Source organism: Dendrobium catenatum, unplaced genomic scaffold (assembly GCF_001605985.2).
Source record: "Dendrobium catenatum unplaced genomic scaffold, ASM160598v2 fragScaff_scaffold_490, whole genome shotgun sequence".
NCBI classification, from domain to species: Eukaryota; Viridiplantae; Streptophyta; class Magnoliopsida; order Asparagales; family Orchidaceae; genus Dendrobium; species Dendrobium catenatum.
Window position 1 is genome coordinate 776,213 of NW_021318952.1, and position 16,329 is coordinate 792,541.

General features: G+C 34.9%; 1 protein-coding gene across 1 annotated transcript; it reads right to left on the bottom strand.

The window, feature by feature from the left end:
- Positions 1–5,366: 5,366 nt before the first annotated feature.
- LOC110114228 (structural maintenance of chromosomes protein 4-like) lies at positions 5,367–6,297 on the bottom strand. The gene is made up of 4 exons (XM_020847031.2): positions 6,274–6,297; positions 5,938–6,025; positions 5,788–5,860; positions 5,367–5,585 (listed from the first exon to the last, which is right to left on the bottom strand). Exons 1-4 carry the CDS (start codon positions 6,277–6,279, stop codon positions 5,465–5,467), a joined length of 288 nt encoding a protein of 95 aa, XP_020702690.2. The 5' UTR covers positions 6,280–6,297; the 3' UTR covers positions 5,367–5,464.
- Between the last annotated feature and the right edge of the window lie 10,032 nt (positions 6,298–16,329).

The following is a 16,329-nucleotide window of genomic DNA, read 5'->3' on the forward strand; positions in this document are numbered from 1 at the left end:
ACACCGTGTACAATTTATATATAGCATGCGTATAAATTGTACATAATATACATACGGCGTAATAATTCCTCGTCATTGAGAGTTTTGTTTACAGAGCCAACATCTATATGTCATTGATGGAACTCATAATCATCTATGATGGAGACTTCCTAACAATCGACCTAATATAATTTACTTATTTTGATTTTTATTTTTTTGGAGATATTTCAATCTTCTCCTGTGGTGCTCTGTCGGCTACACCGACACTATTATGGGGAGAAGACCAAACCAAATAATTAGATGCCATTTTCCAGCTTGTTCTTTTAGGACTTGAATGAAAAAATAAAAGTATTTTTTTTTTATGAAACTGGTCCCACTTTTTTCAAAAAATAAAAAATAAAAAATAAAAAATGGTATGGCAGCTCATCAATAATTGCGATACTTGTAATGAGAAGAGAAGATGCTAGAGAATTTTGTGTCGTGTGGACTGTTTTTGTTCTGATTTTATACAATGATTTAAATGGCCATGTACTGCTTGACCAGCTTTGCTTGCATGAGAATGGCCACGAGGAGCACAATTATTGAATGAGAATTTAATAGCTCATTAAGTTATTTAATGTGTCAGATTATTTTGTGATTGATTTTATTAGTGAAAGAGTAGAATCAAACACTTTATAAAGGGTGGAGAGCTCTATGATATGCTCCAAAATTGGCTTGCTATGACGTAGTGCTCTTGAAATACAAGTTTAGAGTTCTATGGCTGAAATTTTTTGTAAAATTGATTATAAAATTTTAGTATGGAGAAAGTAACTTTTTTGAAAGTCGATGTAGAAAGCAGTTTGCTAGTGCAAAAACTTCTAAAAGCAACGAAAAAGCAAAAACTGTGGTTGGAATAAAATCGATGGATGCGGATGCGAGTGGAATGTTGGACACGGTCAGAATAACGGACGCGGGCGGAACATAGGATGAGCGAGCAGGATGTCGGACGCGGACGAGGGTGGAATGACGGACACAGTCGACACGGGTGTAAGGGGATGCGAACGAAACGTTCGACAAGCTTTTTCAGCGGAACGAGCCAAGCTCGAGCTCGCCTTCTGAGCTCAGGATCTGGCTCGCGAATCGAGATCGAACTCGACTTGACTTATTTGCACCCCTAGTAGTGCGTAAAAACTCTTTGATGATCCAAACAACCTTTAAAACTCCGAGTGATCTTTCTGCTCTAGATTTCTACAAAATCTATGGATGCTCCCCTATTTGGAATTCCACAATTGAGATAAATTAATGCATACTTACAAATTTGTCATTATCTTAAATTTATTAGAATATTCTCTTTACATTTTAACTATAATGCATGACTCAGAGATTTTGAAAGCTTTTTGGATCATTTTGGCATGCAGCTTTGGTAGTTGAGAGGTAGCCTGTAAGTTACATTACAGGGAAAGCCACCCTCCACCTTCCATTAAGCTTTCCATGGACATAACCACAAAGTTAATTGCAGAGGTTATCGATGCCACCTGCAAAGCAACCGCAATTAGGTTCGCTAATTAAAAATTAATCTCCTTCACCATTTTCTTCTTTCTTGCCGCCTTCAATCTTCTTCACTTTATTTCCCTTAATCAATAAAAAAATTATCTGTTCTGTTTTATTTAATATATTTTCTCTTTATAGTCTTTTAAAATTTTTAATAAATGAATATTTTTATAATGATTTTATTTAACTTAATATTTTTTTAAGATTAAGCCCAAATAATTATTGGAATGTCGAGAATAATAATTTTTTTTATTTTTTATTTTATATAACTGGCTTTGTCACACGTCGAAAGCTCATCTTCAACCTACATATTCAATAAAAGGACGGCTATTATTAAAAATATTAATCTCTCGGCTTCATCCGTTTACAAATTAGCAAATCTGCAAATTTTCAAACTTTTTTGCAAATTTTTAAATTGTTATATATGGGGACACTTATGATGATGTGTAATATTTAACATTTTACTTTATTTGATCTTAACATTTATTTGAATATAATATTCATAAATATCCTTACTTAAATGTTTTTTTATTTAATTTAAAATTAATTTTAATCACAATAATTGTGCCAAAATTAATAGATTTAACTTTAATTTAATGTAAATTTATAAGGGATGTATAATAATATAATGTTAAACAATCGTTGAGGCTAATGACTAATTAATTAATGGTTATTAATGCTTAATCAACTGATTGTCAACTTAAGTATATGAAAGCTGCAGCTCAACTCCTCACTTAAGGAGTAATTAATCGGTTACATATAATGGGAAAACAAGAGAATATAGTGATAAAGTGGTGGGACCCGTGACAGCTCAAAAGGAGAAAAACTAGCCGTCGGATGAGGTATCGGACGGTGGGACCTTCACCTACAGCCTGGAGCAGATCTGGACTGCCAGGCTGCAGATGATTAATCTCTATTCTGTACCTTTTTGTCTTTTTTAATTATTTAATTAAAAATCAACGTGTGATTTTTTTTAATGGACTTTTTTTTTGTTTGTGAAAAAAAAAAGAAAAAAAAAAAGAGAAAGAGTTTCTTCCACGTCTGATTTAGCTGACTGTTAGTTTTCAGGAATTTATTTTTAAAAATAATGTATTTTATTTTATTGTTTGTTACTTTGTTCTATTAGTATTATGATTAAGGAGATATTTAACCCGACATTTGATATAAATATTATATTAATTAATCTGTGTTTAAGAATTGTGTTGAGATATTATGATATAAATTTTATTAAAATTAGCTTAAAACTTATTGATTTTTTTGAGATTAATTTAACATAATTTTTTATATAGATATTAATTTTAAAGAAAATAAATTAATAAATACAGTAGATATATTTATAACAAAATATTATAAAATAAATTTATTAAAAAATACAAAAGAACTGTCATTTTCAAAAGAAAATAATGAAGCCATTAAAAAAATAATAAAATAATTAAAATTGAAGTATAATTTATCAACTAAAGTTTGACAAACAAATTAAAATAAAAAATTGAGTAAATTAAATTTAAGATAAAGAGTAATGTGTTTGTTATGAACGCAAACCCAACAGGTACATAATCTTTTCCAAATGATTAAAATTAAGCTTTCCAAATAAAGTTTTAGGTTGCGTAAAAAAATTAATAATATTTTATATTCCTTGACTATGGGCAAACAATTATATGAAATTAGGAATAAATTCAAAGTTGTTGAATAAACTTTTTTACAATTAGAACAATTTAAAATTTGCCTTAATGTGATCTTGATTTAGCTAATTAAATAATTTAATTAATTATTTAATTGCAATATTAAAAGTAGCAAACAATCAAGTCTAATAGTAATAAGGTATTTGATTAACTAGAGAAGAATAGCTTGAAAAACTACAGTAAGAGCAAGTTAGTCCGTTCAAAACAATAATCAAGATTATAAATATTTAACTAAGAATCCTAGAAACTTTAATATAAACTAGATGAATGCAAAGAATCAATAGACTAGTTGCCAAAGATAATGAAAACAAATATTTATGTGATTTGATACATTTGTGTCTACATCTTGAGAGAGAAAGAGAAGGCGAGACTTCTATTAAGATGCACAATCAAATTACAAAACTCTAATATGCTTTAGATCTAGGTTAATCTTCGTAATTAAAATAATTTTAAGAAGAAAGAAACCCCTAACCAACAAAACCTCCAATCTTTGATCATGTGAAAGAATCATGCAAGAAAAAGTTTATGATCATTCTTCTTGATTTACCTAGGTCAAACACAACTAAGAGTTTTCAGATCATTCTCGTCCCTCTAACTATTAACTAAAATTGCAAGATGATGAAGCCCTTGTTGCTCGTCTCCTCATCTCCTTCCCCATGAATCACGAGATCACCAACTCTCTCGCTCGCACGCCCTCTCTCCCTATCTCATGCTTGATCCACCCCCCACTATATCAAGTTCAACCTGACCTGTTACTATAAGAAGCAAAATAAGAACAAAACCTAGAAGTGCAACACAAGAGCTATACAAAAGGCATGAGTGAGAAATTTTGTTAGCTTTAAAACAAGAAAGAAAACTAATTATTAGTGCAAATTAATGAACTTATTAAATATCTAATAATTGAATCAAACTTAACAATATTCTTGTATAATACATATTTAAATTAAAATGTTCTCCTTGTTTGATTAATATAGAGGTTTGTTGTGGATCAATAAACCTTCCTTCAATTGATATTATTTTATTATTTAGAGTATCTCAAATTCTAAATTAGTCCTAAATATAAACAATTCAAAAAAAAAAAAAAAAATAAAAAAAAAAAAAAAAAAAAAAACCTACAAACTTCTCAAGGACTTTTCTACCCAAAATAAATCCCTTAAAACTCACTAAGCGATATAAAAATTGGGTAAGAATAATCATATATAATTTGTATTAGAATAATCTTACAAGCTTTGAAAATTGTGATAATATTAATACTTATATAGTTATATATGATATCATGAATTGCATTAATCTCATTATAAATTCAATGGCTCTTAAACCTATCCTGACATGTTGATGTGCTTTGAAAGCATCAATTAATGCAAATACTGAAACACAGACATATCGATATATATAATATTAATTAAAAAAAAAATGAAATCCATAGTATACAATTTATATAACGATCTTTTTTTTCTTCTATTAAATAAAATAAAAAATATATATAAGTAGAAGACGCAAAAAAAAAAAAAATAATTCTATTTCAAAATTAAGGATATTAATGGAGAAATAACCCATGATAACAAGCCTCACAAATATAGTTAAGCATTTTCTTGGCAAACTTCTAAAAGACTTGCTACAAAATTTATGTACACATTTATGTGGAGTTTGAAGGTGAATTAAGGCCTAATAACACCTAAAATCAATGATGACTCATAGCACTTAATCAAATATGCAATTTCTAATTAAATCCATAAACTCATTTACGCTTAAGGCTTCATTTGAAACGACTTTTTGATTGCTTCTAAAACAGAGTTTCGTTTTAAGAAGCAATAAAAAAACCGTCCCAAAAGAAGCCTAAATCATTTAGGTAAGATACATAATTAGACATTCTCAATCATGGCTAAAACTTGTTAAAAATCATAATAAATAAGCTTAAACAAGATTTTAACATTCTTATTTAAAAGCTCAGGGTACCATATTCCAAAAAAAAAAAAAAATCAAACATTTAATTTTAATTTTTGTTTAAATGAAGCATTACTTGATTAATAATGCCGTTGCACACCAATGGAAGGCTTCTTTTTAAAACCAAATCAACTAGAGTTTAATAGTGCAACTTTTGAAGGCCAAAATAAATAATTACATGCATAATAGCAGTTTTTTTTTTTTTTTTGCAACAAAAAAACCCTAAACTTCATCAAAAAAATATGATAAAAACTTCACATGAGTAAATACATAATTTAAACAAGGAAATTCAGCTTTCCAGACCCTCTAAATGAATACATGGAAAAGTCTTAAAAGGCCTCTCCTGGATCAGCAAAGCTCTTAGGATTTATGGTGATGCTTTTAGTACAGTTGTCAGTCTTGTAAATGCCAACAAGTCTATCCGCAAGCTCAAACATGTTGTTCCTCAAGCTGACCGTCAGATTAAAAAAAAAAAAAAAAAAAACTCAGGTTGCATACGATGGCTTCATTTGAAGCGGTTTTCTTATTGCTGCTTAAAGCGGCTTTTTAGTATAAAAATTATATTAGAAAGCCGCTTTAAGAAACCGTAAGAAAGCTGTCCCAAACGAATCTTATGATTATAAAATGAAAGCCATTCAAAAGAAAAGCATACCTTATGATTATAAATTGAGCATCCTTAGTGCGATCTTTTACATAGTGGCCGACAATTGAAACATTTTTGAAGTCTGGAAGGAATTGAACATCTATAAGATTAGATATCATAAAGATAATGAGCAGGAAATGAAAAGAGTAGAAAAAGCACCTAAGGCGGCATCTATTTCATCCATAACATAGAGTGGAGTTGGCTTGTAGTGATGGAGAGCAAACACAAGTGCTAATGAGCTGAGAGTCTGAAAGATGAGTAAAAGTTTTAAGTTATTACAATAACCATACGATCAGAATTAATTGACAAGAGTTTCAGCAGTGCCTGTAGAATCTTCAAGACAGTTAAGTATTAAAACGTTACGAGAAAGCTTAAAAAGTAAACAAAAATTGGGGGTTTTTTTTTTTTGAATGGAGGTATCTATCCGCTGCCACTCTAAAAGGAGCGCTTGGCGGCATAACTAGTTTCTCGGCGGAAGCTAGCGAGGCCACCCACCGGCATCGGGCTCACATTTGTTTTGCCCCACTGAAGAGACGAGGCCGTAGTAGAGGGGATTCGAACCCGGGATGGGGGTCCTCAACCGTGCTCGCCCACCAACCACCCTAAGCCTCAGTGGATAACAGTTGGTATTAAGCTAGTGACAGCCAGTCTGTGATCATGTCAGTTATTGATAAGACATTTTAATATTTGATGGATCATTTGAACTCCAGAGGCCAAATTGCAAAAAAGTAAACGCCTGCGGATAGTGCCATAGTGCCATAATGATGGAAGCACGACGTTCATAAAAACTCCCGGCAATGGACCTTTGTAGCCTTAGCCTTCCTAATAAAAAAAAACTTTCAACAGAAGTAAAAAAAAAGTCTAAATATCTTCAAAAGACGAATATCACTTCATAATTTTTATCCTATCTGATGAAAACGTTGAATCTTGAGCAGCTTTCTTGAGAAAGGTTGAGATCAGAGAAGAAGAGAGAAACGAGCAGAATTGTGAAAGAGAAAGCACGACATTGCAGAATAACAGAAAGAAAATATTATCTCCCTTACTACTTACAGAGTACAGGATGGATATATAAATAGACCTTTGGTCTATTGGTAAAGAAGTAAATATACAGAAATGCTTAAAGAAAGTACAGTACGGTAGTCTAATAAAACTAATTACAGAATATAACTTTTAATCACTTATTCTTTCTAATACTCCCCGGCAAACTGACGGGTCAGGAATGACAGTTAGTTTGGTCCTAAGAGAATGAAACCGAGGTGTAGAGAGCGGTTTTGTGAGAATATCAGCCGTTTGATCTACCGTGCTAATGGGAAGTAAGCGAATATTGTTGTTATGAATGTGATCACGAATGAATCTGTGATCAATTTCAATGTGCTTTGTCCTCGCATGAAAGACTGGATTATTTGCAAGTGCGATAGCCGATGTGTTGTCGCAATGGATATCAGTTGGAGATGTAGAAGGAGCTCCGAAATCTGCCAGTACCCGCCTAAGCCATATAACATCAGCCGTGAGAGATGCCAAGGCCCGATATTCTGACTCCGTGGAAGATCTTGCAACTGTATGTTGCTTTTTGACAGTCCACGAAATAAGAGTAGTTCCTAGAAAGGAACAATATCCCGAGGTAGATTTTCTTGAAACTGGATCTCCGGCCCAATCCGCGTCCGAGAAGGATTGAAGATTAAGCTTGCTTTTGGTGATTGGGATGCCATAGATGAGTGTTCCACTTATGTACCGCAATAGCCGTTTAAGCATATAGGCGTGAACGTCTTGCGGTTGGTGCATGTGCTGAGATAGAAAATTCACGGCATATGCAATGTCAGGTCTAGTTAAGGTTAGATATTGTAACGCACCTGTTAATTTGCGATAAAGACATGGATCTGACAAAGCATCATTCTTCGGTAGACTAACTGGAGTTTTGGTACAGGATGGGTTGGACAACGGTTTGCAATTGAGAAGATTAGCTTGATTTAAAATGGAGATAGCATAGGATTTCTGAGATAGGAAGTAGCCGTTTGCAGATTTCTGAATTTGTATGCCTAAGTAGGAATTGGCTTCTCCTAAATGTTTCATAGAGAAACGGTCACTGAGTTGGTGCAGAAGTTTGGAGATTGCTTGCGGATTGTTTCCCGTGACGAGAATGTCATCAACATACATAAGCAGAAAAATACGGTCAGTGGATTTAGTTTGAATAAGCAGCGATGGATCAGATTTACTATGAGAAAAACCAAGTGAAACTAAATAAGATGTGAATGTATTGTACCATTGGCGTGGAGCTTGTTTGAGACCGTATATGGCTTTATGGAGGCGGCAAACATGAGTGGGTTTAATTGAGTCTTCAAAGCCTTTAGGTTGTGTCATGTAAACCGTCTCCTCTAGCTTACCGTGAAGGAACGCGTTTGCTACATCGAGTTGTTGTACCTGCCAGTCATAGTACAAAGCAATCGTTAGTAGAATACGTATTGTGGGAAGTTTAGCTACCGGGCTGAAGGTTTCAAGATAATCAATTCCATATTCTTGATGGTTACCCAATGCAACCAAGCGGGCTTTGTGCGTTGCAACAGAACCATCCGTGTGACGTTTCGTTCGATAAGTCCATTTACAACCAAGTATAGACGCATTTGGAGGTGGTTGCACAAGCGTCCATGTGCCTTGGCGTTGTAAGGCAAAGAACTCAAGAGCCATAGCCTTTCTCCATTCAATATGTTTACATGCTTCGTTGTAAGAAGTTGGATCAGATACATGGTCTTGGATGATTTGTTTGTGAAGCAGATTTAAACGTTGCTTGGGTTTCAGAGAGCCAGTCTTCAATCTGGTAAGCATAGGATGAGAGTTGAGTTGAGAGATGTTGTTAGTCTGACTAACAGTGATATCAACTGATTGGGACGAACTGGGAATAGAAAGAGATTGCGGTTCGGTGGGTTGAGTAGGAAGTGGAGAATTGATAATAGGAAGAGAATTCATCGAATGTGAGCAAGTGCCAGAATCCAAGTAAGACGTAGACTCGGGAGTAAGAAAGAATGGTGGTGGAACAGTAGTAGAGGTAGGCTGTTTCGGAGAGGAGCTATTATGAAACGGGAAGGAAGATTCATCAAATGTAACATTACGGGACATACAGACTTTGTTTGATTCAAGATGAAGACATTTATAGCCTTTATAAATATCGGAGTAACCGAGAAAAACACAGGGAGGAGACTTCGGTTGAAGTTTGTGACGGGAATAAGATGGTTGTAAAGGAAAACACGTGCAACCAAATGTGCGCAAGAGAGAATAATCAGGCTTACGGTTAAACAAAATTTCATAGGGAGACCGATTATGAGTAGTATGAGAAGGCATTCTATTAATTAGATAGGTAGCTGTCATAGCCGCATCCAGCCAGAATTTATAAGGAACAGAGGCTTGAAGTAAAAGAGTTCTGGTAGTTTCAATAATGTGCCGATGCTTGCGCTCGGCCAAGCCGTTTTGCTGTGGTGTGTATGGACAGGAAATCTGGTGTGTTATGCCATGAGTTTGAGTAAATTTGCGGAAGCCGTGATTTAAGTATTCAGTCCCACCGTCAGTACGTATGCATTTAATGGAATGAGCCGTAAGTTTTTCAACTTGGTTCTTGAAATTAATAAATATATTAAGAACCTCGGATTTATGTGTCATAGGAAAAATCCAGGAAAACCGCGAAAAATCATCAACGAAAAGCACGTAGTATTGAAAACCTTGATTCGAAAGAACAGGGGCAGGACCCCAAACATCAGAATGAATGAGTTCAAGAAAATTATTGCTATAGTTTGTAGAACTATCAAAAACAAGTTGATGCCCTTTGGAGGCTTTACAAGAATGACAATTAAGACTAGTAACAGAAATTTGTAGAAATGGATTTGTTTTAGCTATTGTTTCAAGAATTCTTGAGTGCGGATGACCCAATCTTGCGTGCCATGTAGTAGTAGGGATTTGAGTGGTAGCAAGCGCCTTGTTGTAGATCGGTGGTGTTGGTTGACAAAGCGGGTACAAGCCTTCACTACACGGCCCTTGAAGAATTACTTGATTGGTCTTCAAATCCTTGAAGGTGAAACCATAAAGATCAAAAGAAATGGAAATATCATTGTCTTTTGTAAGTTGAGAAATAGATAATAAATTGAAATGTAAATCAGGAATATGGAGAAGGGATGAGAGCTGCAGCTTACGAGTAGGTGTTGGTAAAATACCAACACCTGAATGTGCAATCTGCACAGATCTGCCGTCACCCACGGTAACTCCGTCCGAGCCATTATAAGAAGATGAAATATTGAGATTGTCAAGGGAGTTAGTCATGTGAGAAGACGCGCCAGAGTCAAGATACCAGTTCGTAGAGTTGGTGTCGGCAGCAGTCGCAAGCGCACGGTTAGGCGTAGACGCGGGTCGAGGAGTATATTGAATGTTTAGACGATGCCAACATTCAGCCGCAGCGTGTCCCTTTTTATTGCAGATTTGACATATAATGGTAGATGTAGAAAACGAACGATTGTTGTTGGGTCTAGTTTGAGCAGATTTGCCTCTATTCTTCATGTTTTTGCCTCGGTAGGAAAACAGAGCAGTAGTGGGGTCGATGGAAGAGGCGGCTTTAGCTGCTTCAGATGCCACATTAACTTCTTCACTTAAGAGAAGTGAATAAAGGTTATCAAGACTGATGGGTTGAAGCATTGTCCGAATAGCCGTTTTAAATGCCTGGTACGCCGGCGGCAGCCCATTTAAGGTATATAACAAAATATCTTCTGTGTCAACAGAGGAGCCGGTGCCAGCCACTTGATCGACAAGCTTTTTGATGTTGGAGAGGTATTGCGTCATAGTATCGGATTTCATAGACATATTGTGGAGCTCATTCTTGAGCTGGATTACACGAGAGCGGTTTGAAGCTTGGAAACGTCGTTCGAGCGTATCCCAGATTGCCGATGTGGAGTCAAGATTAATGATATAGGGTAGAACCGACTGAGAGATCGTAGCACAGATCGCAGCAGCAAGATTTTGATCCGTCAAGATCCATTGATTGTATTCGGGATTAACTGAAGAAACAGCCGAATCAATGGAGTTTGCAAGCAGACGGGGTGGAGGAGGGACGGTAGAATCCAGAAATTTTTCGAATCCATTTGCTCTGACGAGTTTCACCACTTGCGATCTCCATACCGAATAGTTATCCGTAGATTTGAGTCGGCACAATGTTCTTGAGGTTAGATACCACGAACTTGAGCGCCGATGAGATGCTTGCTGTGTTTTCTTCTGTTTGTTCGGACTGGTTCATCGCTCCTGATGTCGTTGATTTCGCCATTGATGTTTAGAGCTTTCTTTACTCCTGCTCTGATACCATGATGAAAGCCTTGAATCTTCAGCAACTTTCTTGAGAAAGATTGAGATCAGCGAAGAGGAGAGAAAGGAACATAATCGTGAAAGAGAAAGCAAACCATGACAGAATAAAAGAAAGAAAATATTATTTCCCCTTAACCTGTCTGAGTACAGAATGGACTTATAAATAGACCTTTAGTCTATTGGTAAAGAAGTAAATATTCAGAGGTGCTTAAAGAAAGTACAGTACGGTAGTCTAATAAGAACTAATTACAAATTACAGAACTTAACCATTTATGCTTTCTAATAGTGGAAGGTTTGTACGCGAGATTTCTTTCTTCCTCCCCTTTTTGTTCTCTGTGTATTGGTTAACAGGGTCGTAGCTGTTTTATTAGGTAGCAGATATCTCCCCTTCATTTTGAATGAATAGAATTTTACTAATATAGTAGATAGACCATTGAATTACATTCTCCTCTCGTAGTAGTGATAAGCTTATTACATGAGGAGAGATGATTAGATACAAATATATATAATGACATTCTCTAGAGTAAGTTTAACTGTAGATGTGGTGTAGCTAAAAATGTTTTGAGTTGTTTGAAGGCATCTGGTACCGATTTGTCCATTGAAAGCTAGTGTTTTAAATGTAAACCTTAATGTCTTGAAAAATTATTATTAGTAGCTATGATAGTTCAATTAGAGGTTAAAATAGATAGCTCTTCCAAATTTGATCATGGAGCATGATAGCACTATATATCATATCTTCCAGTATGATTAACAAATCGATGGAGGAATTAAGTTTTAAAACTAGCTTAACTAGCGTTCCTGATTTGATTTTTGGGTTTCACAAGATGTCTTTGAAATATGTGCTTAATGTCATGAATTAGATGAAAGCACCTTAACATAACTTAATGATTAAATGATATTGCAGTTCAAAAGACTACCATGACTGACATTATTTATTTCATCGAGGTCATAAAAATGTGTCAATCAACATTATCAAGAACAAAGTGTTTTCCAGAGCAATTAGTAGTGGTGGTTTTAAAATTGCCGCTATAGAGTGGATTTATGTAACAATTGTTACCACTATTATAATCATCTATTACTTCATGCTTCATGCACCAAGAGATTCTAGCCTTACTTGAATCTTGTCCTAATTGACTTGAAGCACGATGGGGATACATTCCACAACATCGACAACCGATCAATTGTTGGCACCGCCGCTAAATCCGCCTTCACCGTCGAATTTGATGTCTACATACATAAGATTGCAGTTTCAAGAGCATCCGTGACTGGTTCACTCTTCCTATCTCCTCAATCCCTAGGGTTCGTAGTCCATGATTAATTTGTCCAATCTCCCATGGGTGATGGTGGTGATTTCAACGACTTGAGCATCGTTAGTCCAACGGCTAACCATGCCACCATACACATCCACTGCTCCAATAAATCGAAGTTCTCCATCCGGATGATCGTCGATGCTATTTTCAAAGCTTCCAAAAGCCTTGTTTTGGATAAGTGTGACGTACCGGTGGAGCATGAGATATTGATTTATAAGGGAAGAATCTTGATGGATGAAAAAACCCTAGAGAGCTTTGGTATGCATTTGTTTACATTTTTCATTTACTTTTTTGTTTTATTTTGATGGATCCAAGGTGACTACATTTATTTGATTGTGTAATCATTCGAATTTCTAAAAAAAGTTAAAAAAATAGAAAAATCTGAATTCCTGTGTGATTCGGCGCCCATACTAGTTTATTGGTTTCCCCATTGTACTATTTTATTGGCTTCCGTATTATTTAGTTTTATTAGTTACAGACTTTACTGTTATTATATGTGCATTTTACTCTTTATGCATCAATTCATGATCATATGATTGCTACTGCTACGAATTAATCGATGGCATGCACAATTCTTTTTTATAATTTTTTTGAGACAATTGTAAGATTGGATTACCTGCTGGATTTTTTAGCTCATTATATATGATTTAAATGATTTCAGGTCAGAGCAGAGGATCATGAGTGTGAGATTGATCATGATTCTCTAACTTTTTTGTTATTTTATTTCTTTTATTTTGTAGTTATTCTTTTATAATCAGGATAGGAAAGATATGTTGTAATTATATAAATCCTAAATAATATATATGATTTTTTGGGAAATAAATACGGATGTATATATTAATGTTTTGATTGATAGTTTAATTTTTGTTGGAATTTATATTAATAAAAGAAATTAAATAGAGCTGGTTGTTGTACATATATGTGGATTTAGGGGTTATGACAAGCAATCATGTGCAAATGGCATGTATTTAAGTTCTCCTTGCTGGTCTACGGATTTAGCTTGAGGTGATAAATCAAACAGGCCGTATACCAAAGTTTGCAACAAAATTCTAGAAGTTAATTCAAGTACTGCATAACTCAGTCTGTTCAGGCCCAGCATTGTCCTGCATCACATGTACTCATGAATAGCTCATTTTATGTATTACTTTTTTGATCTGTAGCACTTTGCTCGATCATGTAGCTTAAAATGCCTGTGTTGAAAATGATGATTCTTATGTTGATAAGAACAATATTGTTTTGTTTGTTTAAGTTTTTGTTTTTCAGTTTTTTTCTGCTATGTATGATTATCTTATAAGAACAATACTAATTCTAAATATTCTTAATTAGTATTGTAATTTGATAAAAAAATTATTTTTTGGCATTATATTTTTTTCGCTAGCAGCTGTTTTAACCCCCATTAAAATTATTGCTAAAGCCTTCCTATAGTAGCAGTACTCATAAAATTGCTGCAAAAACTTTTTTAACGAACGCAAATACACCAGATTTGTAGCGGTTCCTAAACCGCTGCAAGTAATTTAGTATGTGTTTAAATAATTGCAGTAGGTCAAAAAAAAAATGTTGCTAAAGTTTGATTTATTAGTAAAAAAAATTTTAAGAAGCAATAAAAAAATCGTCCTAAACCAAACCTTAATTTACGTTAATAAAATTAAATTTAATTGATAAACCATGTCAATCAACTAAAACTTTCTGAAACAGTTTACTGTATTACAATTTTTGCATATTATTTCGTTTATGAAAATACCAATACAGCTTTTAAGCATCCGACTAAATAATTTGAGGTAACATCAGAAGGAGGATATGGATTTAATTTTGCATATTACGTGTAAAGATCGGACACATAGAACAGTACATTTTATCTCTGTGAATAGTAAAAGCACGGTCATTGTTGCGTGCTAGAATATACGCGGCAGTAGAGTTATAAACTATTCGTCTTAGCGTTGCACGACTATTCCACACACAAACAGAAAAGAGAAATGAACACCAGAGTTTTTATGTGGAAAACCCAAAAAGGGAAAAAACCACGGGGCCTTGCCCAGTTGTAAAGTACCACTAGTGTTTGTATGAAGTACAGAGGTTGATCCATCTTACAAATCAAGACGATCAGTTTACAATCAACTTCTCACAAAGTTACAAAGTTCTGCAAATTTCCGGCGTTTCCCGAAAATTCAGCAGAGTTCCGACGTCTTCAGGCGGCAGGAAGAGCTCCGGCGTTGGTCGAGGAGGAGCTTCTTCCTTCTCTTTCTTTTTCTCTTCTTATTCTCTCTCTTCACTTGAGTCCCCTTTGTGTAGAATGAAGGCTATATTTATAGTTTTTATGGAGTGGCATAGCCCGTAAATAGGCGTGAGATCAGGGGCGAATTGGGAGTGGTTTGAATGAACGGCCGATATTGAATCCTACGATCATTGGACATTTGAAGGTCTTAATGATGTCGGAATTTGGCGATTTTGGGCTCGTTAGATTCGTCTTATCGAGCCGCTCGATTAGAGTATAAGCTCGTTTTTTTTAGTTACCCAAAAAGGGGCCTACGTGTTAATTTAAAAAAACCGGTTACAAGATCCTTAAAAGGATCCTCCAGCTCGCTACTGCTCAAAAGAGCTACAATAGAAAATAAAATAAAGCCTATGAGCCAGTTGATCCTTATCCTATGATTACAAAAATAACATAAAAGATTAAACGGACTACAAGGAGGCAGCACCCAAAAAAGGAAGCTCAGATGGAACCGTTCAGCTCAAACTTCCTGCAAAAATTGAGGATAGAAATAGATGCAAGTAGAAAAGAAATAGGAAAACTAACCTTAAAATCATTGAAGCTCCAAAATTCAGTCGATTTAAGAAATCTGCAGAAAACACTCCAAGCGCACAAGTTATGGCAGTAATAGGTTAAGCAGTCATTATAAGAAAACTTATTACCAATGCAAAGAAATATGACATCAGCCGAATAATAACCCCTCGGTATACTCCAGACAACTATAAAGGACAGAAGCAGATCATCCATCATAACACCCACCAAAGAAAATTTCCTATCAGCCCTTCTAATAATCACAGTACAGGTTACATTAATGGATTTCCAACCACCCAGTAAACAGCTAAACATAGAGATATTGCAAAGGATGTAATAAAAAAACCTGTAAGTATGCAGAGACATAACACCCTCCATCAGATCATTATCAAACACAGAATACCCCGAACAGAAAATCTTACGAGGCTGATTAAGATCAGATTTACAATCATTTAAGATAATATCAATGTATCTAATAATCAACCAAAAGTGGTAGCAGTTATCTAAACACTGGTTAATGATCGAGCCACACAATAACAGCCAACAAACCATCACAAGAGTACTCCGCCCAGAACAGCTCATAACGGGCACCACCACCAAGCAAAAACTCAAAATAGTCCCCAAGCCACCATTGGGAAGCATCAGAGAGCAGGCGACAATGACAGAAACAACAAAAACAAAAACCAAAAGAGAACTGGGAATAAAATTAATCATAATAAAACAGAAAAAAAAAAGAAACAGAAGGACCAACAACATCAAAAAATAGAGCCAGCAAGATCAGTGATGCCGAATATAAGGTAAATCAGATTTGTCCAAGTTGATCAGACCACTAAGCAAAGAAGGAATGCAAGAAGCCTGAAATTCCTGCAAAACATTAAGCTTGCTGCCAAAATTAGCCAACCAGTCGGCACAAGCATTCCCCTCCCTATAGATGTAAGTGAGGGAGTAATTCATGGTAGATAGAATATGTCTAATTTTTCTAATGGTATAGATATTATGGGGGTAACCCTCCCCCTCCTTTTGAATAGTAGAAATGACCAATAAAGCATCAATTTCAATATGAACCTGCCTCATACCAGAATTTTGACAAATAATGAGACCATTAAGTAAAGCTAATAATTAAGCAGAGAA

Bases quoted from the DNA above. Each gene is read 5' to 3' on its own strand.
- LOC110114228 (XM_020847031.2), bottom strand. The intron at 5,861-5,937 runs GTGCTTTTTCTA...AATTCCTTCCAG, and splicing joins TGAAATAGATGCCGCCTTAG to ACTTCAAAAATGTTTCAATT. The intron at 5,586-5,787 runs GTATGCTTTTCT...TCTGACGGTCAG, and splicing joins GCTCAATTTATAATCATAAG to CTTGAGGAACAACATGTTTG.